Below are 26051 nucleotides of genomic sequence, written 5' to 3'. Positions count from 1 at the left end.
CATACTGTATGATTTCCATTTAGTGAAATGTCTGGAATAGGGCAGTCAGAGGCTGTAAGTACATTAGTGGTTGCTTCAGGCTGGGGGAACAAGGAGTGGGGAGTGACTTTTAATGAGTACAGTTTCTTTGTGGGACGATGAAAATGTTCTCGAATTAAATCCTGGTGATGGTTGTACCACTGTGTGAAGATACCAAAACCCACAGAATGACACACTTTAAAAGTTGAATTTTATGGTATGTGAATTGTGTCTCAAATAAAAGGCTAGATAAAGCAAATAGCAGAAAATGTTACCCATCATTGATTCTCGTGGAAGGAGTAGGGCTGATCGTAGGACTGTTGTTTCAACTTTTCTGTGTTGGAAGATTTTCACAATGAATAGTTCAGGAGGGGAAAAAAACAAAGACAAGAGGTACCCACATTTGAGATGGATTTATTTGAGGTGAAAAAAAAAAAGACACGGGAGGAACTGGTCGACCTTCAGGCTGCTGAATGCTTTCCGTTTTCCTTGGGGTTAGTCTGACCCTGGTCTAGGAGTCTCCTGGTGGAGAGACACGTCTTTTGTCCCTTATGAAGTCTCCTGACATTGACACATGTCTGTTGTCCATTATGAAGGGCATTCAAGGTCTTACTTTCAGTTCATCAGATTTGCACTCCCGGTTAAGTAAGTGAATGAGCAGATAGATTGGTGATAAGACCGTTCACTTGAGAAATTATGGCAGTGCAGCAGGAATAGGGTCTGAAGCGAGGCCACAGGGGTCCAGGTTCTTCCTCTGCAAGATGGAAATAACCATTGTGCCTACCACAGAAAATTGTTGTGGGGCATTCACGTGGAAAGTGCTTATCACAAATTCTGTCACACATTATTTAAGAAGTTGTTGTGTACCGTTGTTCGGTGGGAGGTAGAAAGTGGTAGAGGGAGATGGGGAACTGGAGGAATTAGCCAAATGGTTTAGATCTTACATGAAAGGGGCATTTGTAGCTTTGGAATACTTCTGGATTTCTAGCGCCCCAAGATTAGATGAAGGGACCTTTTACTTCCACCTGGAACAGTCAGAATTCTTCTTCCCTTGGCCATCTCCTGAGGGTAAAGCTGCCTTGATTTCTCCCTGGTTTCTCTCCTTACCTGCCTCCCCCAGCCCACTTGAGGACAATGACTGAGCCCACCTGAAAGTCACAGGGCTTCTGGGCATTCTGGGTGCCAGTTTGCTTCTGTCTGCCCTCACAACCCTGGGTTTGAAATGGGAAAAGCCTTATCTAAGGAGAGTAAAGTTTCCTCCTTATATGGGGACAGGGTTATGAGTGGTTATTACCCTGTTCCAAGTTCTTCAGTGTTTTTGAAACTGTCTACTCTGTTATATACTATTTTAATTAGGAGAAAAGGTTAAAAAAAACTTTTGAGTGCAGGATAACATTTTTAAAACAGCTTTATTGAAATATGATTCACATACCATAAAGTTCACCTGTTTAAAGTATATATACTTCAGTGTTTTTTAATGTATTTATAGAGTTATACAACCATGACCATAATGTAATTTTATTTTAAAAAAAATTTTTAAGACTTGATTTGAGAGAGAGAGAGAGTGAACGGGGGCAGGTTAGAGGGAGAAGGAGAGAATCCTAAGCAGACCCTGCACTGAGCAGAGCCTGATATGAGGGCCCGATCCCACAACCCCAAGATCATGACCTAAGACTAAACCAAGAGTTGGACACCTAACTGACTGAGCCACCCAGGCGCCCTGACTATAATTTAATTTTAGAACATTTCTATCACTCTAGAGAGAAACACTGGACCCACTGGAAGAAGGCCACATTCCTTCCTCACCCTCACCCCCCTTCCAAGCCCTAGCCGACCACAAATTTACTTTCTGTCTCTCTAGACTTACCTATTGTGGACATTCCATCTAAATGGAATCCTATACTTTGTGGCCTTTTGTGTCTGGCTTCTTTCACTGAGCATAATGTTTTCAGGGTTCCTCCATGTTTTAGCATGTGTCACTCCTTCATTCTTCTCATCGCTAAAGAATATTCCATTGCTTGGATATATTACATTTTGTTTATCTGTCCTCAGGAGATGGGTATTTGGGTTATTTCTATTTTCTGGCTGTTATGCATAATACTTCTACGAACAGTTATGTGTGACTGTTTATGTGGACGGCTTTTCAGGTCTCCCAGGCATTTAACTAGGATTGGCATTACTAAGTCATGGGATAACTCTGTGTCAAACTGTTTCCCCAAGTGTCTGCCCATTTTACATTGCCACCAGCAAGGTGTGAAGGTTCCAATTTCTCAGCCCCCTTGCCAAACACCTTTTGAATGACAGTCACTCCGCTGGAAGCGAGGTAGCATCTTCTTGTGGTTTTGAATTGCAATTCCCCGATCGTTACTGGTGAGCAACGCTTCACACCCTCACTGTCCATGTGCAGATCTTCTTTGAAAAAAATGTCCGCTCAGCACCTTTGCTCCTTTTTAAATTGTTTTTATCCTCTTTATCATTGAGTTATAGGAATTCTTTATATAGTCTAGATACAATTAATTCCCTTATTAGGTGGGTAATTTGCAAATATTTTCTCCCAGGGTGGGACATTGCTCTTTTCATGTTAGTGATGGTATATATTGATTGAATCATGGAAACATTTCAGCTTAGATGAAGGCCAGCTTATCAGTCTTCTCTCATCACTTGTACTTTCTGGTGCAAAATTACGAAATCATTGTCTGACCATATGTCACCAAGATTTACTTCTAAGTTTTCTTTTAAGAGTTTTACCATTTTAGCTCTTATATTTAGGTCTATGGTCCAGTTGGAGTTAATTTTTGTGTATGATACAAGGTGGGGTATAAATTCATTTTCTTGTGTGTGGATTTCCACTTGGCATACTAGCATTTATTGAAAAGACTATTCTTGTCTCTGCTGAATTGTCTTGGCCTGGATGCCAGTTTGGTGGGAAAACCCTGACAGATCTTTTCTCCAGTGGAATACAAGACATCCTACTTCTTTTTTCCTCTCAGAAGCATGTTTCTGAACATTAACGCACACCCCCAGGGCACGTCACTATTGTCCAGTTATAAATTTAATATCAACTCTTTCTCTTGAAGATAGTATTTCCTGCCTCAGGAAACTAATTTTATTAATTTTTAGGATTGTGTTTGATCAAATACCTAGGAGGCCTATGGCAGGGTGACCTCAGAGAGAGAACGGAACACGATGTTTACAAGGAGTACATTCAGCGTGCATTGTAGATTTAACCTTAATAAATATCTTTCTTCAAGTTTTGGGAATTGACCTATTTCCGAACCTGAGCAAGTTTTGTAAAGGGTGCTCGTTCCCTATGAAGCACAGAGAAGTTATCCAGCACGCTTGGTGCGCCAGGACATGGCCCGTCGACTTGCGGAGACATCTGGATGAAGCATCCTGGTAGCTTGGCAGATGCAGGCAGTGTCCACGCAGTGAGAAGCATCCCCAAAGGGAGTTCTTTGAGCCTCATACTTGAAAAGAGTCAGTCCGAGGTCCAAGTTGAAGTTGGGTCAGCTTGGGGAGCCCAGAGCAAGAGAGAGGAAATGCAGCATGGTGCCAGACAATTGAAAGACACATGATTGCTCTTGCTACCAGGCTACATCGTTGCCCCCAGAGTATATAGAGAGAGTGGCCCCGAGACCACTGAGGTGTTTTCCAAGCCCCCAGCTGGTTACTCTTCTGTCTTCAGCTTCCCAAATATCATGTTGATAAAAGCACTTTAGAGGCTTGGCATATCTTTACACTGGCAACTAAAGCTTATTGTTGAGAGATTGTTATATGCTTCTTGGCACAGAAGTTTTGCTTGATAAATACTTTTCATTAAACTTTTTTTTTTTTTGGACTTGGTCAAAAATAATTGCAGTAATAGATAATACTTGTTCAGTGTTTACTATGGGAAAAGTGCTTTACTTGCATCATTCATTTAATCCTCAAACCATTAGGTAGGTATTAGACTCATCTTACCCACAGGGAAAAATGCTTGGAGAGATTAAGTAATTGCTGTAATCACCCAGGTGGTAAGTGGCAGAGTGGGATTCAGACACAGGCCTGAGTCTGCCTGCTCCAGCCCCTCAGAATCAGCTGGCCCAAAGAGAAGTGGTTTATATCCCCAAGATTGGCTGAGGGTATGTTGGAAGCCATGGCTTCCAAGTCAGCCCTGCTTAATAAGCACAATCCCGGTTCTCTTCGAGTCAGGCAACATCCTAATCGTAGAGTAATAACTGAAGTTGAGAACAATCTTCAGAGAAATCGGGTCTCTCGTGGGGCTCATTGGCCATTCTGCCAGTGGCTCACATGTCTTCGAGCAGGACAATGGAAAGGCACTAGAAGCTTTTTTCAGGGAGGTCCATCTGTAGCTCTGTAGAGCAGCCCAGGGGCCTTGGGGATCATCCCGGGGAGGGACTTCTGCTGCCTTGGTCACTCACGCCAGCTCAGTCAGAGACTTTGCTGGCTATCCGCTAGAGGGACAGCTGGTCCCCCAAGGGCACTGATGGCCAGGATGGGTGTCCCAGATGCCTTTGAAGTCTCTGATGGCTGTGTAAAGCCTCCAGAGTTATCTGTGGAGTTACCTGTACTGGATAAGCTCAGGTGATAGAAGAGGAGAGTAGGTCGTAACCTGAATTCAAGGCTGGAAGGGAGGTTCCCACTGTCGTGGCCGAAGGACAGTCACTGGGCTGGAGTGATAAAAGGAAAGCCAGATATTTGGGCCTGAATCACTTTGATAGATGTTCCAGACACGATCCAGACAAGAAATCTAAAAAGAAATCCAGAAAGATTGCTCCCTCATCTCATGACCGTTTGATCCTCATCAACATCTGGCTTCTCTTTGGGGAATTTGCCCTGCCACCTTCTGGTTTGAGTTCTGCGTTCACCAGTCCCCACTGCATTCCAGACCAGCCATGGGGGCTGTCTTTGTCTGTAGTCAGAGCCTGCCCAGCACAGTACGGGGTCAGAAATTTTCAGTTTGCATTCTTGGGTTATTATGTTTTTGAATGGAAGGTCTTCTCTTGAGAGGACTGGGATTAATATTTATTTCATGATACCAAACTAACGTTCAAAAGATCAGTGGGACAATAGAATGGAATGGGGGCAGTGCTAGTCCCCTAAGAGACAGTTATCTTTGCAGGAAAGAAGTGAACTTGTGATGGGACAATTTCCCAGCAAACCTCCACTTCTCCATGATGTCTTTGTTCCCATAGTGATAATCTAAGCCCATCTCAGAGGACGTCTGTGGCGTACTTGGAATTGGGGTGACCAGTTAAGGGAGCCAGAGAAATGATTTCAGCGTCCTATGTGGGTGGCGGGCCAGGCAGATGAACCCAGAACATTCTGTGGTTTCCAGTACCAGGAAGAGTGGATGGTGGCCAGGCCAGCAGTGTGGTTAAGAAATGCCTTAAAAATGTGTGTGCAGTTTCATACTTTCTAGAAGATGGTCTTGAAGGACTTCTCCTTTTGTAGGATGGATTCTCCCTGCCTCGTCTCCAACTTTGGTTGGTTGTGTATATTAGACCAAGACTAAGGATGACTTAGAGAAAACCGAAGCTCTGTTCTGTCCCTGTGCTGGTGGGCACTGGTGTGGGGGGTCTTCAGGGTATGTGCGCTATGGACAGGATGGAGCAAGAAAAACGGTCCTTTGACCTTTGCCTTGAAGCTGATACAGAGGACACGGACATAAATTTTCTGAATGTGAATGGTGATTTGTCAGTCTCCTTCCAGCGGAGAACAAATCCAACAGATGGCTTTTACGTTGTGTTTCCACTCTTATTAACCCCAGACCCATTCATTTCTTAGAAATACTCATTTGCAGAAAACAAAGACAATTTGTAACAAAGGTCACGTGTGCTCTGCTGTGTGAAGTCCACTTCCACATACGTGCAATTTCCTGATCCCGTAAAAAACTCTAAGATACAGTAAAGGTCCTACAGTTAAATGCAGCCCCGGGGGACAGATAGAGGCCTTGTCAAAACAGAACAGTGGTTTCTTTGAAAAGTTAGTTCATGTATTTCAACACTCTGGGTGATGTATTTGGAAATCCTCTGTGTGTGTGCATGCATATCCCCCAGCTATTTTTTTCTTCCGTTGTTGTTACACCCTTTCTAACAACAGCGGCCAGTATAACTTGAATGAATACTTAATTGAAGGTGTTTCTTCAATAAAGCACACGTTTCTAATTGACAGAACCCTCCCCCCCCTTTCCACCGTTTGCATCCCTTTGGCTGCTCTTTGAAAAGTAGCATTGTTGGCAAATAATGGCAGTTAGACCCTTACTCATTTACTCTGTGAGTCACCCCACTGAGATCTGGCAAAGGAAAGCACATTCTGCAAACGGTGGTGGTTATCACCTTCTGAGGAATGCTTGGTAGTCCCTGAGGGCTGAAGGATAATTTTCTCAGGATCTCTTGGTCTGACTTGGCTGTCCAGAGAGGATTTTTTCCTAGGGAATGTCCTTGATTATCTTCTGGGATTCCTGTGTTTAGTGTTTTTTAACTTTTTTGAGGTTCTGGACCCCTTTGGAAAGTTCAGGAAAGCTATAAAGAAATACATACACACACATACACATACCAAATTTTGCACAGTTTGAAGGGTTAAAGACATCTGTGTTGGAGTCTTTTTAGTTTATGTTTTAATAGAAACTCCTTGACTTTGAACAGTAGTTGGCAGACTTCTCCTGTAGCCCCTGGAATGTATAATGCACAGACCTGACCGTGTGTCCGTCTCCCCTGCCTGCCTTCTGTTCCCTGAACCAGAGGCGTCCTCCCCGTAGTGCTGGGAGAGGGGCGACCTACAGCCAGACTGCCCAGGTCAATGGATTCTTCTTGGTTGGAGCACGGGCCTGGGCAAGTGGCTCACCCTGTTGGTGCCTTGATTTCCTCATGTGTCAATGAGGATGTGATTGCGTCTCGTCGTAGAGTGGGAGTTGTGTGTGTGTGCATATGTGGACACGTGTGTGGGTGTGTGTGGACACGTACGGGTGTGTGGGTGTCTGTGTGTATTGGGGGTTGCGGAGATTTCTGTCACCACGCCCAGTCAGGTGGGACCTGTCCATGCAGAAATGCAGCCCAGCCCCTCCGGAGTCGAGTCACTTCTCAACGCCCACGCATCATTCAGCTTTTCTGGATGGACCTGACTGCTCTCTGAAAGAGAGCTTTCTACCCGTGTATATTCTTTCTACCGTGTGTATTCTCATGGACAACATCCAGAGAGTCTTGAATCCTGATGACCTTGCTGGGTTTTATCAGCATGCTGGGTGAGAATGGCCAGTTCACTCTTCTGACTACCGGGGAGGGGAACCGGCTTTTAAATTTTTGCTTGGCCACGGGAGCTGAAAATCACTTCATCCATCCCCCATCTTTAACCTTGTGATGCCTGTTGTCACGTAGACCTTTTCAGTGTAGATTTAGCTAGATTTCTCAGTCCTGTCCCTTATGATTGCTGCTTTTTTAGGTCTTGCTTATACCACTCTAAGGTCATAATGCCATCCCCCTGCATTTCCTTCTGACGGAATCAGAGTTTTATTTTCACACTTGTATATTTAATCTGTTCAGGGTTTGTTTTTGTGTATGGCATGACATGGTGGAGAACATAATTCGTTTGCTCCCATGGGGATCACCTGTTGTCTCCGTGCCATTTATTAAATGGTCTACCATTTCTGCGGTCCAGATCCTGCTTGGGGGCACCAGTTGGCAGCTTCTGATGCAACTTTCAGGCAAGGCCTGTGGTCCAAAAGACCTGAGATTGAATCCCAGCCCCTTCACTTGCTGCTTGAACTTGGGCAAGTTGTCGACTTCTGAGGGTCTTGCTTTCCTCATTTGGTACCATGCGGGCAGTAGTGGTATGTCGCTTACCAGGTGATTATAGATATAAAATGAGATAACGCACAGAAATCTTCCGCACAGGACCTGGTGCACACGTAGTAAATGTTTTAAGAAATGTTAGCAGTCATCAGCGTCCTTCCCCTCCTCATTCATTCTTCGCTGTTCCAGCTGACCTGTCTTAGGCAGCAGAGGGGGGCAGGGCTGGTATGCGTTCATTCATTCGTGGAACTTTCTGAGGACGTGTTAACCTTCATCTTGCCATGTAGGTTTTGCCAGGGGAGGTGACCCCTGGGGCGGTACCACGTTTAAAGTGATGGCTGAGGCCTAGGCTTGGGCCCAGAGAGAAGGGGAATAAGTCTCAGAGTCTGTGAGCAGCAAGAAATGACTTGACTTGGTGATTTCTGAAATGGGATGGGGGACAGAGAGAAAGAGAGGGTCACTGGGCCTGCAAGCTTTTGAACTTGGGAGTGGGGGATTGGGGCGCCTCGAGGAGGCTCAGTTTGGAGTAGCGAGTCCTGTTTGGTGTGGGCTGAATCTGGGGTAAGTGTGGGATGGCCGGGCTGGCCAGCCTCAGTAGAATGCCACAGCAGGGCTTGAATGAAAGCCTGGGCCTGGGGATGGAGCGTGGGGACCTTCGTCAGCACAGAAGTGACACGGAAGTGTGTGGAATTGCTTGAAAGATGAGGAACATGCCTTATTCTCTGCCTTCGATGTTGAATTCACAGACACTGACGTTCACACGATTTCTGCAGCCCGGGATCAGTCCTGAAACTCAGAGTACCTGCTGTGGTCTGAGCGTCTGTGTCCCACCCCCACCTGCACCCAAATTCATGTGTTCGAATCCTCATCCTCAGGGTGACGGTGTCAGGAGGTGATGAGGTCATGAAGGTGGAGCCCTCATGCTTGGGATTAGTGCCCCTGTAACAAGCCCCACAGAGCTCCCTCACCCCTTCTGCTACGGGAGGCTAGAACAGGCAGATTGCCTCTGTGACCTGGGGGAGGACCCTCCCCTGACCCCGCTGGCACCCTCCCCTCCCACTTGCAGCCTCCCGAACTGTGAGCAACAAATGTGCGTTGTCGACAAGCCCCCCAGGTTGTGATATTTTGTTGTGGCAACCCCAACGGACTAAGACAAGTGGCCTCTTGCTTATGAGTCGTATCCGTACGTGTAAAGCAGCAAAATGACTTCAGCCCAAAGGCAGAGCCTGGGAATTTATACCATCCCCTTCGTGCCATGCGGGAGGCTGGGCATCATGCTCGTTGGCCGCCTCGGCCCCACATCGGCTTGTTTCCTCCCCTGTGCTTGCCGCCCCCCTGCCTTCCTGGCCCTGCTCTTGTCGACTGCCCTTTTTCAAGATGCTGGCTTTTGTCTTGTTTTTAAATCAAATGGAATGACGTCATTTTTTACCTCCTGTCCGGAGATGCAGAGCCCCACCCACGCCTCCCGAGGCCGTCAGAAGGGAGGGCTTGTCATGGTCGGTTGACTAGCTGTGAACATTAAGTCAACATCCAAATGACAGCCAGCTTCCATGTTAGGTTACTTCCTTGGTTGAGGGGCTGTGGTGTCCTGCCACGGGGAGGGGGGGCGGGGGGACGACTTACAGACCTGCGTGCAGGAGCTGGTGCACAGAGCTGCCCTGGGGCTTGGCCTGATTGCCTCCCCGACCCCCACACACAGCCCAAGAGCCGGGCCCACCCTAGAGAACTCGAAGCATGGGTTCAAAGCGCTCCTGGTGCTGATTTCACCCTTGTTCTGGGGTCTCACTTAGATTTCACGTTGCATCCCCAAGAGGGTGACTTTGCTGGGCTAAGCATTTAGCAAGAAATGTGTTTTCTTAATTATTCTGAGAAAGCTTTTCGTTCTTCTCTCTTTCTTTCTTTCTTTCTTTCTTTCTCTCTCTCTCTCTCTCTCTCTCTCTCTCTCAAACTTGGCAAATATTTCTGTGCATGACCTTGTATTTTATTTTTCCTGTGTGAAGCTGCTTATTAAAGGCTGTCTCAGGCAAGTTTCAAGAATATACCGTTGCAAGAGTCCTTGCAAGATAGTAAAGGTGAATTATAGAAGCAGTTCATATGGTCTGAGAAATGCAGGTAATCTAGGTGACGTCTGGTGACACCGATAAAAACAGACCTTGACTAGTTAATGCCACGGTGACTAATGAACTAATTATTAGCACTATGACTTCATCAGCCTGTGACACTTGAATGCTGTTCATGCAAACTCCTTTTTTTCCCACGGCTTTGTTAAGGTATTATGGACAAATGAAATTGTGATGAAGTGTACAGCAGGATAATTTGATACAAGGAATTCCACTCAAGTTAATTAACACATCCATCACCTTGCGTATTTACTTTCTTTTTTTTTTTAATGATTTTTTATTATATTATGTTAGTCACCATACAGTACATCCCTGGCTTCCAATGTAAAGCTCGATGATTCATTAGTTGCGTATAACACCCAGTGCACCATGCAATACGTGCCCTCCTTACTACCCATCACCAGTCTATCCCATTCCCCCACACCTCTCCCCTCTGAGGCCCCCAGTTTGTTTCTCATAGTCCATACTCTCTCATGTTTCATTCCCCCTTCTGATTACCCCCCTTTCTTTATCCCTTTCTTCCCCTACCGATCATCAGTTCTTATGTTCCATAGATGAGAGAAATCATATGATAATTGTCTTTCTCTGCTTGACTTATTTCACTTAGCATTATCTCCTCCAGTGCCGTCCATGTTGCAGCAAATGTTGAGAATTCGTTCTTTCTGATAGCTGAGTAATATTCCATTGTATATATGGACCACAGCTTCTTAATCCAGTCATCTGTTGAAGGGCATCTCGGCTCCTTCCATGATTTGGCTATTGTGGACAATGCAGCTATGAACATTGGGGTGCATATGGCCCTTCTCTTTACTACGTCTGTATCTTTGGGGTAAACACCCAGTAGTGCAATGGCTGGGTCATAGGGTAGTTCAATTTTTAACTTTTTAAGGGACCTCCACACTGTTTTCCAGAGTGGCTGTACCAACTTGCATTCCCACCAACAATGTAGGAGGGATCCCCTTTCTCCACATCCTCTCCAACAATTGTTGTTTCTTGCCTTGTCTATCTTTGCCATTCTAACTGGCGTAAGGTGGTATCTCAGTGTGGTTTTGATTTGAATTTCCCTGATGGCTAATGATTTTGAACATTTTTTCATGTGTCTGTTAGCCATTTGTATGTCTTCATTGGAAAAGTGTCTGTTCATATCTTCTGCCCATTTTTTGATTTGTTTATTTGTTTCTCATGTATTGAGTTTGAGAAGTTCTTTGTAGATCTTGGATACCAGTCCTTTATCTGTAGTGTCATTTGCAAATATATTCTCCCATTCCGTAGGCTGTCTCTTAGTTTTTTGACTGTTTCCTTGGCTGTGCAGAAGCTTTTTATCTTGATGAAGTCCCATACGTTCATTTTATCTTTTGTTTCTCTTGCCTTTGGAGATGTGTCATGAAAAAGGTTGCTTTGGCCAATGTCGTAGAGGCAGCGTATTTACTTTCTTTTCTTTCTTCTTCTTCATTTTTTTTTTTTTTTATATTTTGGCGAGAGCATTTAGATGTCACCCTGTTAACAAATTTCAGTTAAACAATGCAGTGTTATCGGTGATAGTCACCATGTTATGCAGCAGACCCTAAAATAAGACCAACTTCTGTCATCTAAGTTGGCCTGTAATCTTGGTCATTCCCACATTATTATTATTATTNTTATTTTTTTTAAAGATTTTATTTATTTATTTGACAGAGACAGAGACAGCCAGAGAGAGAGGGAACACAAGCAGTGGGAGCGGGAGAGGAAGAAGCAGGCTCACTGCAGAGGAGCCCGATGTGGGGCTCGATCCCAGAACGCTGGGATCACGCCCTGAGCTGAAGGCAGACGTGCTTAACCGCTGTGCCACCCAGGCGCCCCCCCACATTATTAAATCAGGGCCATCCCTTCCTATTTCACATCTCCTTATATTTTTAAAAAGTTAACTGGAGTCTCATTTACACATAGAATACATCTAAGTGCACTGCTCAGCAAATCTTTTAGACTGAGCACCTGGCCTGACCACAGCCCAGATCCAGGAACAAGACAGTACCAGCCTCTGGGAAGACTGTTCCCTGCAGGATCACCAGCCCCGACTTTTTCAATCACTCAGTGAATTATTCTACCAGGAACCTCTTTGCCACCATCACCCGAGTCGGGCCCTGGAGTTTGTCCGCCAAGCCGATGCCCCTCCCTGGGCCCCATCTCAGTCACAGCCCCTCTCCTCCCACACGTAACCACTGTCTGGACGTCTGCACTGACAGCTCCCGTGTGTCTCCTGGCTGGTGCACTTGTAATTTTTGAATGAGTCAAGGTGAAAAGAACAGCGGCGTTAAACTGTTGCCCGGCTTGCTGAACTTGGCCCTGTGCATACGGAATGCCTATTGCTGCTGGTTCCACTTTTATTGAGATTCCCTGAGCAGAAACAGCAGCAAGGCTCCCTTTCCCTTGCTTGGAGGAAATCGGGGCCTGCGGGGTGCCTGGTGAGGCTTGCAAGTTCCCACAGACCCAGAAGCCCGGTTCCCTAGCCCCCAGCCCCCTGAGTCATCTCCCTGTCTCCTTTCCCAGGTGTTCTTTGCAATTCCCTGGGGATTTGAAGAGACGTTTTTAGTCTCCTGCTCTTTAGACCTACCACCATGTAACTTTTACAAGCCCCGTCGGAAACTGGCTCTGCCCTCAAAGGCTGCACCTGTGAGCTTTTTGAGAGCATTTTCTAAGGATGGGGAACTTTGAGATGCCGATGCTGTGAATGACGTGGGTCTGCACTGGACACAACATTGTCTTCCCGCTTCCCTCCGAGGCATCTTAGTTTCCCCAGATGGGGATCCCAACTCTGCCTTGCGTGGGCCCCCCTCCCCCCAACGAAATGACTGTGATGTCACGTCTGTGTCTCCACGTGCCACTGGTTGAGCTGTTCTGTATTTGAAATTCAGAGTCAGAGACACTTCTTTGACTCCCAGCATTCCACCCTAGGACTTCTCTACCACGCGTTCTCGCTATTTCAACCAGATGGTCTGTACAACTTTCCAGACTGGTTCCCTGTAGTGAAACTATGTCTTAAACAGGGAGCCTGATACCACAGCATGTGGGGAAGCTCTGGTGTCATCTAGCACCCGAGGACGGTGAGCTCCTGTGGCCACTGTCCTTGTCCGTGCTCACGTGAGAAAGGGGGATTCAGGGCACTTCTGTCTGTATCTGGGATGCCCTAGGTGTAGTACGTGGTCCGTTCAGGCTGCTGTAACAAAATACCCCCTACCGGGTCGCTTAACCAGCAGACATTTTTTTTCTCAGTTTTTCAAGCTGGAAGTCCAAGGTCAAGATGCTCTTGGGGTGGATTTCTGGTGAAGCCGCACTTCCTGACTTGTACATGGCCATCTTCTCACTGGGTCCTCACGTGTGCTGTCTGTGCATGTATGGGGAGAGAGGTCTCTGGGGTCTCTTCCTCTTCTTATAAGGACACCAGTCATATCGGGTTCAGTCCCCATCCTTATGACCTCACTTGAATGGAATTACATCTTTAAGGAACCTATCTCTGAATACAGTCACACCAGGGGTCAGGGCTTCAGCATGTGAATTTGGGGGGACACAACGCAGTCCTCCATGCCAGGCACGAGGAAAATGCGTGTGGTCCCTCTGACCAGCCACCCATCATTTCACCTTCTTCCTGGCACCGGCTGCTGGCACGATTTAGCAGTCTATCTGCGGGCTCTCGAACAAGTTCAAGTTCAAACAGAATAGTTGAGAGAGACTGTGACTCAAGGCACATCCTTTGGCCACGAGAAGGGCTGGGAATGTGCTCTTCTTTCGGGGAGCCCCTGGATTCACTCGCAGACCCCTTTGGAGACATCTGGCCCTGAGGAAGCCTTAGCTGTCTATTTCCCACCATGGAGGAGATACTTCTAGACAAAACACCTCACCTGTCCTCTCAGCCTCACCCCCCACAAAAACCCCCAACTTCCCAGAGGGAGAACACTCTCACCTACCAGGCAAGGGGACACATTAATGGTGAGAGAAGAAGGCAGAGGAGTCTTAAAGCTCTTGAAGCGACTATCAAAGTCCCTTTTTAAATGATTGGCCAAAATAAACACTAAGCAATGCAGTTGATGAGAAAGCATGAGTGCGTTAAAGCTTTCAAAATCCGTTTGCGTCCATTGCTTTGGGAGTGTGGGCATCGGCCTCCTAGCGCCAGCTTACAGGAAGGCTGTACCGTGTCACGGGCCCGGGACCACGTCCCCGTACTCAGACTCACCGTGGGCCTACACGGAAACCCACACACACATACGCACACACACACAGAGGTGCAGACATTGAGTACGCTTATTAGCTGGTCATGCTTCTGGAGCGGCAAATGCTAGAAGGTGAGTCTTTGCCCCTCGCACGCTCAGGGAGCACACGCACGTGCTCAGAGGTCTTTTGAAGGGGAACTCAAAGGCTTCTGGCTCGTGCTACACTCCTAGGTGCTGCTGGCAAACGCTCCCGTGCAAGGAGCTAACCGCGGTCCCGGGTGCCCAGAAAAGTTTGCCGAATGAATAGAAGTGAGAATGGGGGCATGGCCTTGGGAGGGGGTGTTCTGAAATGACAAGTGACCCACAGCAGGAGGCAGCAGGGGGTTTGGTGTGCAAGCCCCAGCTGCAGGCTCCACTGCCCGTGCTGCCGAGAAGCTAGACGTGTGCTCGGGTCCCCGGGGCAGTTGTGCTGTAGAGACCCTGGCGCCCACCCTGCAGGCCCTGGGCTTGATGTACAACATCTCTGCTCCCGGTGCCACCTGCCTCCCTGTTTTTTTGCTGGGATGTTGTTCTCAGAGCTGTGTTTCCCTCTGGGCCTGGGTGGCTCTTGTTTGACTTGGGATCCCGTACCTGGCATGATGCCATCATGTACAGGCAGTCAGGAAACACTTGAAGTATTTGTCCAAGTAAGAGATCTTCAAGAATGTCTGGACAAGACCCCTTCCTCTGATATCCTGAGGTGAACCTGCTGGGGGCCCTTTCCAGTTGGTGTCCAGGCCTGTTCTAGAAGCCCCTGAACCTCTGTGGGCTCCTCTGAGGAGAGGCATCTTGCTTATTTGAGGAACGTTAAGTCTATTCCCTGGAGATTCCCTTCCACGTGATGGCCCCCCGGGGACACGAGTGCCATCTTGCCTGGAGGGTGGGAAATCTGCAGGACATCTCTGTGCCCTTGGCTCATGTTGGTCTTGGTCTGTTGAATATCAAGTCATTTCTCTTCCCTCCCCTGTCCCAGCATGTTTGGGTTTTCAAAGAATGCAGTAAGTGTTGGGATGGATTTTTTTGCTTCGAACTTGTAAATTCCAGGGAGAGTTGACTCCTACACTTAAATCTTACTTAATCATCAGAATTTTGCAGGAGCCATGGCTCCAGCCCTGGGACCCTCCAGTCCTTTCTGGGAACCTGGCTGTGTGATTCCCTCACCAGGGGTGGTGGCATCTCTTCCCCCAACCCTGGGTCCTAGAGGAACTGGGGAAACCTACAGCGAGGGCAGCGGGTTTCTCAGCACTTGTGGTTTTCCTTGACTCTGACCATAATCAAGAACCCCCCATTTCAAAGCAGCAGGTCGTGTGACATTTGGACTGGCTCGGCAAGTTTGCCTGTGACACAAAGGCTGCTGGACAGATTAGCAGAAAGCTATAATGCAGGGGGAAGTCTGGGAAGCTTCCTTGGGGTATGTCGGTACATTCATTGTCTGTCTTGGGGACGCCCCACCTCCCGACCTCCCCACCGCCCTCCCAGCCCCAACACAGCTATTCTCTGTTTCAGGGAGGGTGTCTGCACAGAGGAACGCACCGGCATGGGCATTCTTCCCCCTCCCTTGTGCCTTTGATGTTATGTCTAAGAAGGCTTTGCCTACCCCAAGGTCAAAAGGATGGACTTCTGTGTTTTCTTCTAGACGTTTTATAGTTTTAGATCTTACATCTAGCTTTATGATCCATTTGGAGTTGATTTTTGTGTACCATATAAAGAAGGGGGCCTGACATCAATCTTTTGCATGTGGCTCTCCGGTTGTTCCAGCACCATTGGTTGAAAAGACTCTTCTTTTCCCCACACTGGTTGGTCTTGGCACCCTGGCTAAAACTCAGTTGACTGTAAATATGCAGGTTTATTTCTGGACTCCCAGTTCTGTCTCAGTACCTGTCTTTATGCAAGTACTACGTTGTTTTGGCTACTCTAACTTTGTATTAAGTTGCAAAACCGGGAATGTTGAACCCTTCAGTGGTCAGACTTGGAAGCTCTTATTTTTACTTTGTCCGCTTACTACTTCCTTTAGCCTCAAGGAAGTTGCTGAGGTTTTCAGGCTCGGTAAATAGGTGTTAGGTACCGGCAGTTTCTGCAGTACTCCCATTGAAGGAGAGAGCCAGTGCCCCTCTTTGAGCCATGGCCTCCATCCTCTGTTCATGGTGCGGGAATAAAGACCTCGGCTAACTCATCTTCCCTCCATCGTAACTGACCCCAAGGGATCCAGAAAATGAGAAGCAGGGAAACTGGTGGTGGAATTGCCAAGGCAAGGGTGTGTCTGGAAGGGCTTATCCAACTGTGCTCCTGGGAGATAGGTCCAATGAGCTGGGGCAGAGAGCCACAGACAGGGACAGACCTGGAAGGCAGTGCTCCTCCGTCCCAAGCCAGGAGACCATGCTGCTCAGGCCACTTCTCCTGCCAGCCTTCCAGAGCCTTACCACTAATGTTCTGTCCCAGTTTGTGGGAAGCTGTGCCTGACCTTCAGCACTTGCTAGGTTCTGTCCACTCTGTGCAGGACCAGGAGGAAGTCTGTAACTTCCAGGGAAGGTGATGGCTCCGTGGACTGCTCACCTTGGAGAGAACGCAGAAGCAAAATTGCAGAGGAGGATAGACCTGAGTTAATCAAATAATTTATTTTTTTTTAAGATTTATTTATTTATTATTTTATAGAAAGAGTTGAGGGGAGGGGAAGAGGGAGAGAGAGAAACTCGAGTAGACTTCCCACTGAGCATGGAGCCCAATGCGGGGCTCGATACCACAACCCTGAGATCTTGACCCGAGCCGAAACCAAGAGCCAGGCGCTCAACCTACTGAGTCACCCAGGTGTCCTCAAATAATTTAGGTAATACAGAGTTAGGAAATGTATGTAATAGTTAAATGTAGACAGTTAAATGTAGAATTTCCTTGTTGCAACAGATAAGGATTCCATTGTGTCTGATAATAGGACATAGTTTTTAGAATACCGTCCATTGTCATTCAAGGATTTTGCATTTGTGAATTTGCCTACTCGCTAAAATTTATTTGTAACCCCAAAATCAATATTTATCGTGCTTCTGTGGTCATTTGCAGATGTGTGCAGAGAAGCAAACTATTCGAGTTACCGAAGAGGCACGTTTGCAGCTGAGGTTGAGCAAGGGGACCCTTTGCCTTCTCATTTCAACTCTCAGACTGTAAAACGGTGTCCTGTTCATGGTCGTCTGGTGCTATATTTCTCACATTTTTGTGGTTTTTGCTGGCGATTTTGCTTTTGACAATGGCTTCCAAGAGTAGTGCTTAAGGGCTGTCTTGTGTTCTAAGGCACAGGAAGGCTGCAGTGTGTCTTACAGTGAAACATATAAGATAAGTTTCATTTAGCCATGAGTTATAGGTGTGTTGGCCATGAATTCAAAGTTAATGAATCAATAAAACATATTAAATAGGGTGTCTTTGAACAGGAACACACGTAAAACAAGGTTCAGTCTTGGCCAGTTGACAAAGATATTGTGACCGGAGGCTCACAGGACCCTAATCCTGAATGTCCCCTGGGAGCGATGTATTTGAGAATTTCGTGTTCACGCGACTTTTAGAATCTAACTCCCAGAGATCATGAGAATCGACTGTAGTTCATCATTTGTCGCATCCTAGATCTGAGCCACTTGCTCCTAAATGCTGTTCACAAATTCAGATCATACCTCCAACCACTTAGGGAAGTTTACAAGAGCACGAGGTCATGTCCACAAGGCTGAATGCACAACTCTGTCTCAACCACTGCGATTGCCAAGTGAAGAGACGGAAGCTGCTTTCTTGTCATGGACAGCACGGTGTCCCAGTGATAACCGTGATGGTGTTAGTTGAACAGTTGGTAGGAGAAACGTGACCATTTCCTCAGAGGCAGAGTCCAAGAAGGTATGAGTAATGGCCAACGAGGCCAACAGCTGCAAACTGTTTACACGTGACGATTTGCTGGATAAAATAGAGTTTATACAGTTGTGTGTTGTTTACTCCTTAATCTAGAAAGGATATGGTCAACTCTGAGTTTAAGAATTATGTGCTTACACCATGCAGTTTTCTACTGAAAAAGAAAATAATTAAACCTCCTCACCCAGTTTCCTCTCCAAAATTGCAATCTTACTAAGGAAAAGAAAAGAAAGGAGAAGGGAGAATGTCTACACGGAGTTGACATGGCTGGGAAGAGGAGTTAGGAAACTCTGGCTCTTCTGAATGACTCCGATAGACTTCTCCAGGCACCAGAAAAATGTCTTTACAGCTCTTCATTTCTACCGTCAGCATTTCGGATTTTTTTTTTTTTTAAGATTTATTTATTTATTTTAGAGAGAGAGTGAGAGAGCATGAGCGGGAGGGGCAGAGGGAGAGGGAGAGAGAATGTCAAGCAGACTCCATGCTTAGCTCGGAGTCTGACACAGGGCTCGATCTCACAACCCCAAGATCACAACCTGAACCGAAACCAGGAGTCAGACGCTCGACCAACTGTGCCATCCTGGAGGTAACCGCTAATATTGTTGCCCATGTGCCCTGAGTCTTTTTTTAATCTTTAGTTTAAAAACATTTGGACTTAAACACCTGAAAGCTTTATTTTATCCCACCCACATCTGTGCATAAGCACACATTAAGATTCATGAAAATCTTCGAAACCCCCAAAGATTACTCGTTGTTGGTCACCAGAGCTTTGGTGAGGGAGGCTCGGGGTTTGTCTGGGGGAGCGCTGGTGCTGGAGAAAGAGAGTCGTGTACTTGTACTGGGGTCCGGGCTTGGTCAGCCATATAACTGGTTACCGGGCCTCCAATTTCCTGTCTGTAAAATGGGGCCAGTAACCATACCCACCAAATAAGGGATGGTCATGCATTCCGAGTAGTGCTTGTCCCTAGAGAGGACCCTGATAAATGCCAGTTGCCTTTCTGCTTCCCTTTTTGTTCCAAGGAGCTCTGCAAACATGTGGAATTGATGTTTTTAACATTTCAAACATAAGTTCTATTTTTTTTTCCCTTTTGGTGAAGAATGGTAAATCATGAAGGCCAAAGGCATGGAAAACACCACTCTAGGGTCTTGCTGTCTGTGTAGGGAATATCAGTGCCATAGGAAGGTCCCTCTGGTGCCATAGCTTCCGCCTCCCCTCCCCTCTGTACCGCTCCTCCGTCCTTTCCAGAGAACAGGGAGTAGTGGTGGGGCTTTGTTTCTCGTTGAAGCTCGTGGCTCAATTGCCGTTTATTGGCTACAGCTCTCACTTTTACCACAACCTGGGATTTTCTCCAGACTTTGTTTTGTGAGTTCTAAGCTTGTCCACACCGTGGGTCCTAAAGCCCCAGGGCTCCTGCTGTCCGTATCCGGGGCCATCTTCCCTCATACGCTTTGCCTTTCTCGCTTTTCTGACCAGGCTGTGCATGATTGGAATACATCATACAAAGCACCAGACCTTAATCCACCTTCGTGTGAACATTTCTCATAAATAAACAGCTCCTTTGTTTTCTCGTTAAAAAAAAAATCATCTGTGCCTTGGAAAAAATTAAAGTGCAATTATTGGAAGGCTCTTCGCTTAGCTGTTTCCCCAGTGTTGCGTGTTACCTAATTACAGTGGAAAGTCGGGCCTGCCAGATCGGGGTGCTGAGTGCGGCCGAGGCCAGGGAACGTGTCCGTGTGGCATCGAAGTCTGTTGGTTCAGCAGCCGCTCTTGAGGTCACAAGCTCAGCACAGCTGGCTTCAGATGCCTCCTTTCCCAGTTCAGCAGATGGCTTCTCCGGGGGCGTGCACATCTGATTGTTCCGCCGGATTCACTGACCCAGGAGGCGGCGGCCCCAGGCCGGGAGAGCACGGCTGGGTGTGCATTTGAGTGTGTGCGTGTGTTGTTGCACGCACATACCATCGGTGCTATGTAGAAGCATTCCACCTACTCACTGCTGGGCTCGGTGCGGCAGCCCACAAAGCAGTTTTAAACAAAACCAGAATAATGACCTTGAAGGCACCGAGAAGTCCGATCATGTCCTTTCTGGTTGTCATTTTTCTCCTTCCCGTCGTCTGCATTGCTGGATTATGATGTCCACATGCAAAAAAAAAAATGCATCTTGAGGCCAACTAATATTTCATTTTTTCCCCCTTTTTTCTTTTCTTTTTTTTTTTTCTCCTTAATTCTTCAACCTTGGCCAAGCACGTTGCATGTTTCCAAATAAAAATAGACAGGCGCTGTGGTGCCAGCTCGGTGTGCCGACCGTGAGCTGAGCCCCAGAGCAGCATCTCCCTGCAGAGCAGAGCCGGGGGAGGGAGTGCTGCCTCTCGGGGCTCCTGGGGGGCCATCAGGAGGAAAGAGGGAGGGCCCTGTGTGTGGCCAAGGCCCACCTCTGTTTGAATTTGGTGTCAACAAAGAGGATAGGTTTCGCTTTTGGGGAGCAGGGAAAGAGGTTCATTTTAAATTAATTCCCCCTGTCCATTCTCCTCGGCCTTCTGCCAACTCCTTCCCTCCCCAGTTCCTGTGCCTGCAAGGCCGGTGTCCACTCCTGAGACACCTGGGCCTCTCAACAGGGGGCAGGGTGCAGCTTAGAGGGGGCCTGGAGTCGTGGGCGGAAAACGGGCGCCTCTCACGCCAATGGCCACAGTCCCTCCCAGGGCACAGCACTGGTGGGGAGAGTCTGGCTAGGAAAGCCTCCATCTACCTGGTCACCAGGTACCACTGGGCAGCACCTGCCTGGCCACGGGGCCAGTGGAGCCACAGCCCGCCCCACAGCCCTTGTGAACTCTCACAGCAAGAGGACCTTTGAGCTGCCTCCGGTTTGTGACCCGCCAGCCGCCCTGGGTCACCACGCACTCATGTGTCTCATGGTGTATGAAAGGGTCAGAAGCTGTGGTCAGCGGGAGTGCAGATGCTTCCAGTCCTCACCCAAGTTCCGTCCCAAGCCCTGGGAGGGGCTGGGGTCCGTGGACTCCCCTGTCGATGAGATAAGGCCCGGGGGCACCTGGGTAGTGACAGACGCCTGTCCTGGGTGCAGAGATACCAGGAGCTAACGGGAAACGTGGAGAGCTGCTGTGGGGAGTGGCAGGTGTGCACACGTGGCCAGTGCGTTCCTTGGGTGTGGCTGGCCAAGGCCCTCCTGTAGTTCATGCACACCTTTCTGCCAGGGATAACCTTTCTCCCCTAGAAAACTCCCCTTCATCCTCCAGAGGCTGGGAGCCTCCCATCCCTCGCTTGCACCCTTCCCCTACATCTTCCTCCCGCACGGGTTTGATTCTTGTCTCAGTGGCCAAGGGACCCCAGTCAGGTGTGTGTGTGGAGATGAGCAAGTTGGTCCGTGGAGCACATCCTCACTGATGACTCCCAGGCCCTCCCTCTTTCAGGGTTCTCTCTCTCTCTTCCCTGGGTCCCAGTCTCATTCCCTCCGGACGGTTCCTGACACATTTTTCTGAGTATCGCGCACAGCCTTCCCTGGCCTGCTTTCTGTGAGCCCTGCCTCCACTTTGAGGGCATTGGCCCTAGCAAGGCTAGGACTGGGAGGAGGGAAAGAAGGTGCCAGGGTGCGGAAGTTAAGGACGCGCCCCTTCCCTCTCTGGGTGTGCAAACGCAGGGTCAGCTCTGGAGAGGGGGACCCTCCTTCAGCTTTCCGTGCTGGGTGCCTTGCCTTGCTGGCCTCACCTTGTCCCAGCCCTGGATGTGGAAGTTGGAGAGCATCCCGCCACCACACGCCAGTCCAGCTTACCTTTTCCCTCTGAGCCTTGGTCTCCCTCTGTTACCGCCACTCTGGGTAATTAGGATTCAATTAGATAACGCGTGTAAATGCAGCACATTGCCTGACACCTATTAAATGCTTGGGAGATCTGCGTGGTCGTTATTACTATCATTAGTGATTTGTCAGTGAATCCAAAAGCAGCATTCACCAGCCCATCCCCCACAGGAGCTCTGGAATGACGGCTCCAGCCCCGTGGCCACATCATTGTTCCAGTCTGCCCCTCTTCTCTCCATCATGCGTGATGTTGACCATATGGACTTGCCCAGCGAGGTCAGGGCCTCCCACGTTCTGAAGAGGATGTGTTTTGTGTCTCTGCTGCAGGAATTGCTTACTTAGGAGGTGTGTGCAGTGCTAAGAGGAAATGTGTGCTTGCCGAAGACAATGGTCTCAATTTGGCCTTTACCATCGCTCATGAGCTGGGCCACAAGTAAGTACCAGACTCTGTATTGTTCTGCCTTTTCCAATTCCTTTCTGCGCATATATATATATATATATATATATATATATATAAAAAAAAAAAAAAAAAAATATATTTATATTATATAATATGTATAATATATAGTATATATAATTTTTTTTTTTCCGCTTGAATTCTGTAAGTTCTGAAATAGTGCTGCTCTTTGCCTTTGCTTCTTTAAGCCTGGGTCCCAGCCCTTCAGGGAGCCCAGAGAGATTACTGACCAGATGGTCTCTGAGAACTGAAATGTTAATTTCGTATTCATGTCTATTCTTAGTACACACTCTATAGAGGGAAGAGGTTTGTCTCAGACTGTCCTCTTTGGTTGCATTTCCTTTCCTGGACCAGCATGATCTTTGATTCCCTCTATCTTTCAAATAATGGGATTTATCTTCATACTGTTGGCTTTCTATTTCTTTGAAAGCCAGTTTCAAACAAAGTCCAACTGTCTGAAGGCAGAATGTCAGTGTCTGAGTTTTAAAGAATTATCAGCTGCTGCCTTTGTGCATGGAAATTCTTCCCCGGAGGAGGGGAGAGCCATAGACCCTCAGAGCCCAAAGATGTTGTGGAAAGGATCTGAGGCAACCTCCCAGTTTTTCAGAGCAGGAAGCAGAAGGTCAGAGGGGTTGAGTGGCTGGCCCAAGATTGAGATCACCTGCAGGAAGTCTCAGGCGGCAGAAAGCCAGCCGACTCTAAAACTGTGGCCTGAGGGTTTACTATTTCTCGGGCAGTAGGTGTCTGTTTTGTATTTCTCTGAAGGAAAAAATTGTGGTATGACTGCATGAGAACTTAAAAAATAAATATGTAAATCGAGGAGGTCAGAGCATGCAGAACAATAGGAAAATTTCTATTGGGTTGGAGAGAACAAAATTAAATGGAAATCTAGTTCTTGGCGAAAAACCATAGAGCGTTTCCTAACGACCTATGGAGTACGATGCCTGGGACCCTAAATGTGAACTCAGCCTTCTGCAAAAGTAAAGTCGGTCTATAAGGAAATGTACAAAAGCAGTTTCCTCTAGGGTTAGCCGTCTCTGTAGCTTTATATATATATTTTTGCCTTGTTTTGTTTATCTGGTCCCATTCTCATTTTTTTCGCTCCCGTAGATGGGTTTGGTAGTTAGTTTTTCTGTGCCTTCTGAGTATCATGGTGTGAGTACAGTGAGTGGTAATAATCCCATGTGTATTTCCTGGGATTAAGGCAGAAATAACATGTCATTGGCTAAAAGAAGCAAAATGAGCAGTTGTCTCTAAGTACACAGTTCTTTTATCTCGGCAGTGTTTTTTAAATACTGGCGACAGCCCTTTGCCCACACTTTTTGGTTTTTTTTTTTTTTTTTTGCCTATGCTGCTAGGAAATAATTTTTAAAAATTAATTGTAATCAAATATGTATTCATATTTCTGATTTGTTAAACACACACACACACACATACACACACAGCTGGAGCTGAGAGTGGTTGCTGAGAGAAAAGCATAAATCAGTATGGCTTTGGCAAACATCCTGTCTTCTCGTCCTTTGGTCAAATGACCCACCCAGCCCGTTCTAGTTCCTCAGAATCAAGGACCTCATGGTCTTGAGAATGCAGTTGTCAAAACATTTTCTGACACGTGGGTTGTCGTGGACTTTTGAATACATCTATTTATATGAACTGCAAGATTCCATGCAGCATTCAGTGCCAGGGCCCACGCTGGAGTGCTTTTTGCACCCGCGTGTGAGCACACACGTGCTGCACAGAGGCCTTTCTCCTCGGACGTGAAGAACACAGAGGCCATTTTCTCCCCGATGACCTGTGCGATTGTGTGGGGCCCCTGGCGTGTGAGCGCAGGAGGTCTGCAGAGATGAATGGTGAGATTCAGGCCAACTCCAGTAGCCTTTAACTACAGTCTGCTTCAGTTTCTTGGAGGGCCCTTTATAGCTTGCTGTTGCACTCTAATTACCCACAAAAACAAACACCTAATTGTTAATCAAAACCAATAAATTCTGCGAGCATTTGGCCTTGCCCCTAGTTGGGCGATTATAGTTTTCCCAGGGAAGTCTGTTGTCTCTGATTATTTGTGAGCAATGGGAAGCAGGTCCCCCAGGGATGGAGCCACAGTCTCTCCATCTGCAGACCCTTCTGGTCAGCCGGCTCAGAGCTTCAGACGAGGCAGTGTGGAGGCTTAAGAGGGATCAGCCTATACTCTGAGCAAAGCCCCTGGCTAGGATGCCTCACAGAGCTGAAGCCTGGAGGCTGTTGCAGACTTTGGAATAGAGTGGAGTCATTTAAGTCCTCGTTCCTTAAGTTTGTGCACTGAGAGAGGACGGGATGGCGTTCTCAGTGGACCTGAGCCCCTGGTCTATGCTTTTCAAGTAAATTTCTCAGTGAAAGCTTTAGAGAATGAAAAAGAGTACTCTTCTAGGTACCCCTAGAAAGTCTCCAGAGGGCTCACCCACTGGTCCCTAACTGTTTAATACTGATAAAGTGAAACTTACCTCTGAAGGTTGGGTGTGTGCCTTTGCCCAGGCCTGGGCACACGTAAGTATGGCCTTTCTGTTGCTTACCCAGTATATCTCCTGTAAGGATCAGTGCGAGCAGTTACCCCAGCTCTGAATTTTAGGAGAAAAATTCACTTTCCACATGAGGTGCATATTGCATTTATCAGACAATGAGAGTCGTATACGTTAACCTGATTTTCTCCCTGCTTTGGCTGTCAGAAAACACAAAACGAATGTCAGGCTCATTTTCAGCAACTAACTCATCCAGATCCTAGAATTGTTTTTCCTCCCTCTTTCTGTGTCTCTTTGTACGAACGACCATATTTTACATATTGTAGTTCAAAAATACTTTCTTTGGTACTGTAAACTGTCTCCAATTCAATCTGCAATCATGGGGGTTCTAAATTATGAATTAAATGAAAAATTCTTGCCAGGGCAATATCATTAATTCTGCTTAGGACAGGAATTAATAATGTACTAATGATGTTTAAGTCAAATCAGATCTCATTTACTGAACACCTGCTGTGTTAGACGCTGTGCAATCATTATGCTATTGAGCATTTCTGTGGGGTAGGTATTATTTAGCTCTTATTTAATAGATTAGGAAACTAGTATTACTTTGTAAGAATTTCTAGTCTCTACTTGAAGTGATTTGGGATCACTTCTATGATAATATAGCCATAGATCAGGACTATTAAAGACCCTTGTTCTAAGAGAGGGGTAATTAGGAGAAAACTTGTTCTATATCCAAAAAATACCTTCAGATTGCTGCAAGGCAGAAAGGACTGTCTGTGGTGTGCTAGCTGCAGAAGAAAGCCGATGTGTCAGCAAGAGGGACTTCCCTTGGGAACTCAAGTATCTCAGCTGTGATCGACAGCTTTCTGATTACCTGAGAAAGAAGGAGGGTGGAAAAGACCGCAGCTTTGGATGGGTCTGAAGGATTTGCCGTTCCTGGTGGGAGGCAAGGAGGAGAACCTGGACGGGGCTGTTCTCTGCTTCTGCTGGGAGGATGAGTTGGCTCCACACAGAAGCTGTGATGACAGTTACTTTGAGGTGGTTCTTTTTAAAGATTTATTTGAGAAAGAGAGGGGGAGGAGAGGCAGAGGGAGAGAAAGTCTTCAGCAGACTCCTCGCTGAGCCTGACGCGGGGCTCGATCTCACCACCCCGAGATCATGACTCAAGCCGAAACCAAGAGTCGGACGCTTCACTGACTGAGCCACCCAGGTGTCCCAACTTCGAGGTTTTCTGATGAGCCTTCATGACCTTAGTTGCCTGCT

At 47.2% G+C, this 26051-nt stretch overlaps 1 protein-coding gene across 1 annotated transcript in view; it reads left to right on the top strand.

Annotated features, from left to right (window-relative positions):
* Nucleotides 1–26051, top strand: part of ADAMTS17 (ADAM metallopeptidase with thrombospondin type 1 motif 17) — a 353798-nt gene that overhangs the window by 118288 nt on the left and 209459 nt on the right. The window contains 1 exon segment of the mRNA XM_034667944.1: nucleotides 22164–22269. Coding sequence (XP_034523835.1) covers nucleotides 22164–22269 — 106 coding nt within the window.

Source organism: Ailuropoda melanoleuca, chromosome 9, assembly GCF_002007445.2.
Source record: "Ailuropoda melanoleuca isolate Jingjing chromosome 9, ASM200744v2, whole genome shotgun sequence".
NCBI classification, from domain to species: Eukaryota; Metazoa; Chordata; class Mammalia; order Carnivora; family Ursidae; genus Ailuropoda; species Ailuropoda melanoleuca.
Note: the sequence above shows the minus strand (reverse complement) of the source record. Positions and strands in the feature narration are given on the sequence as shown.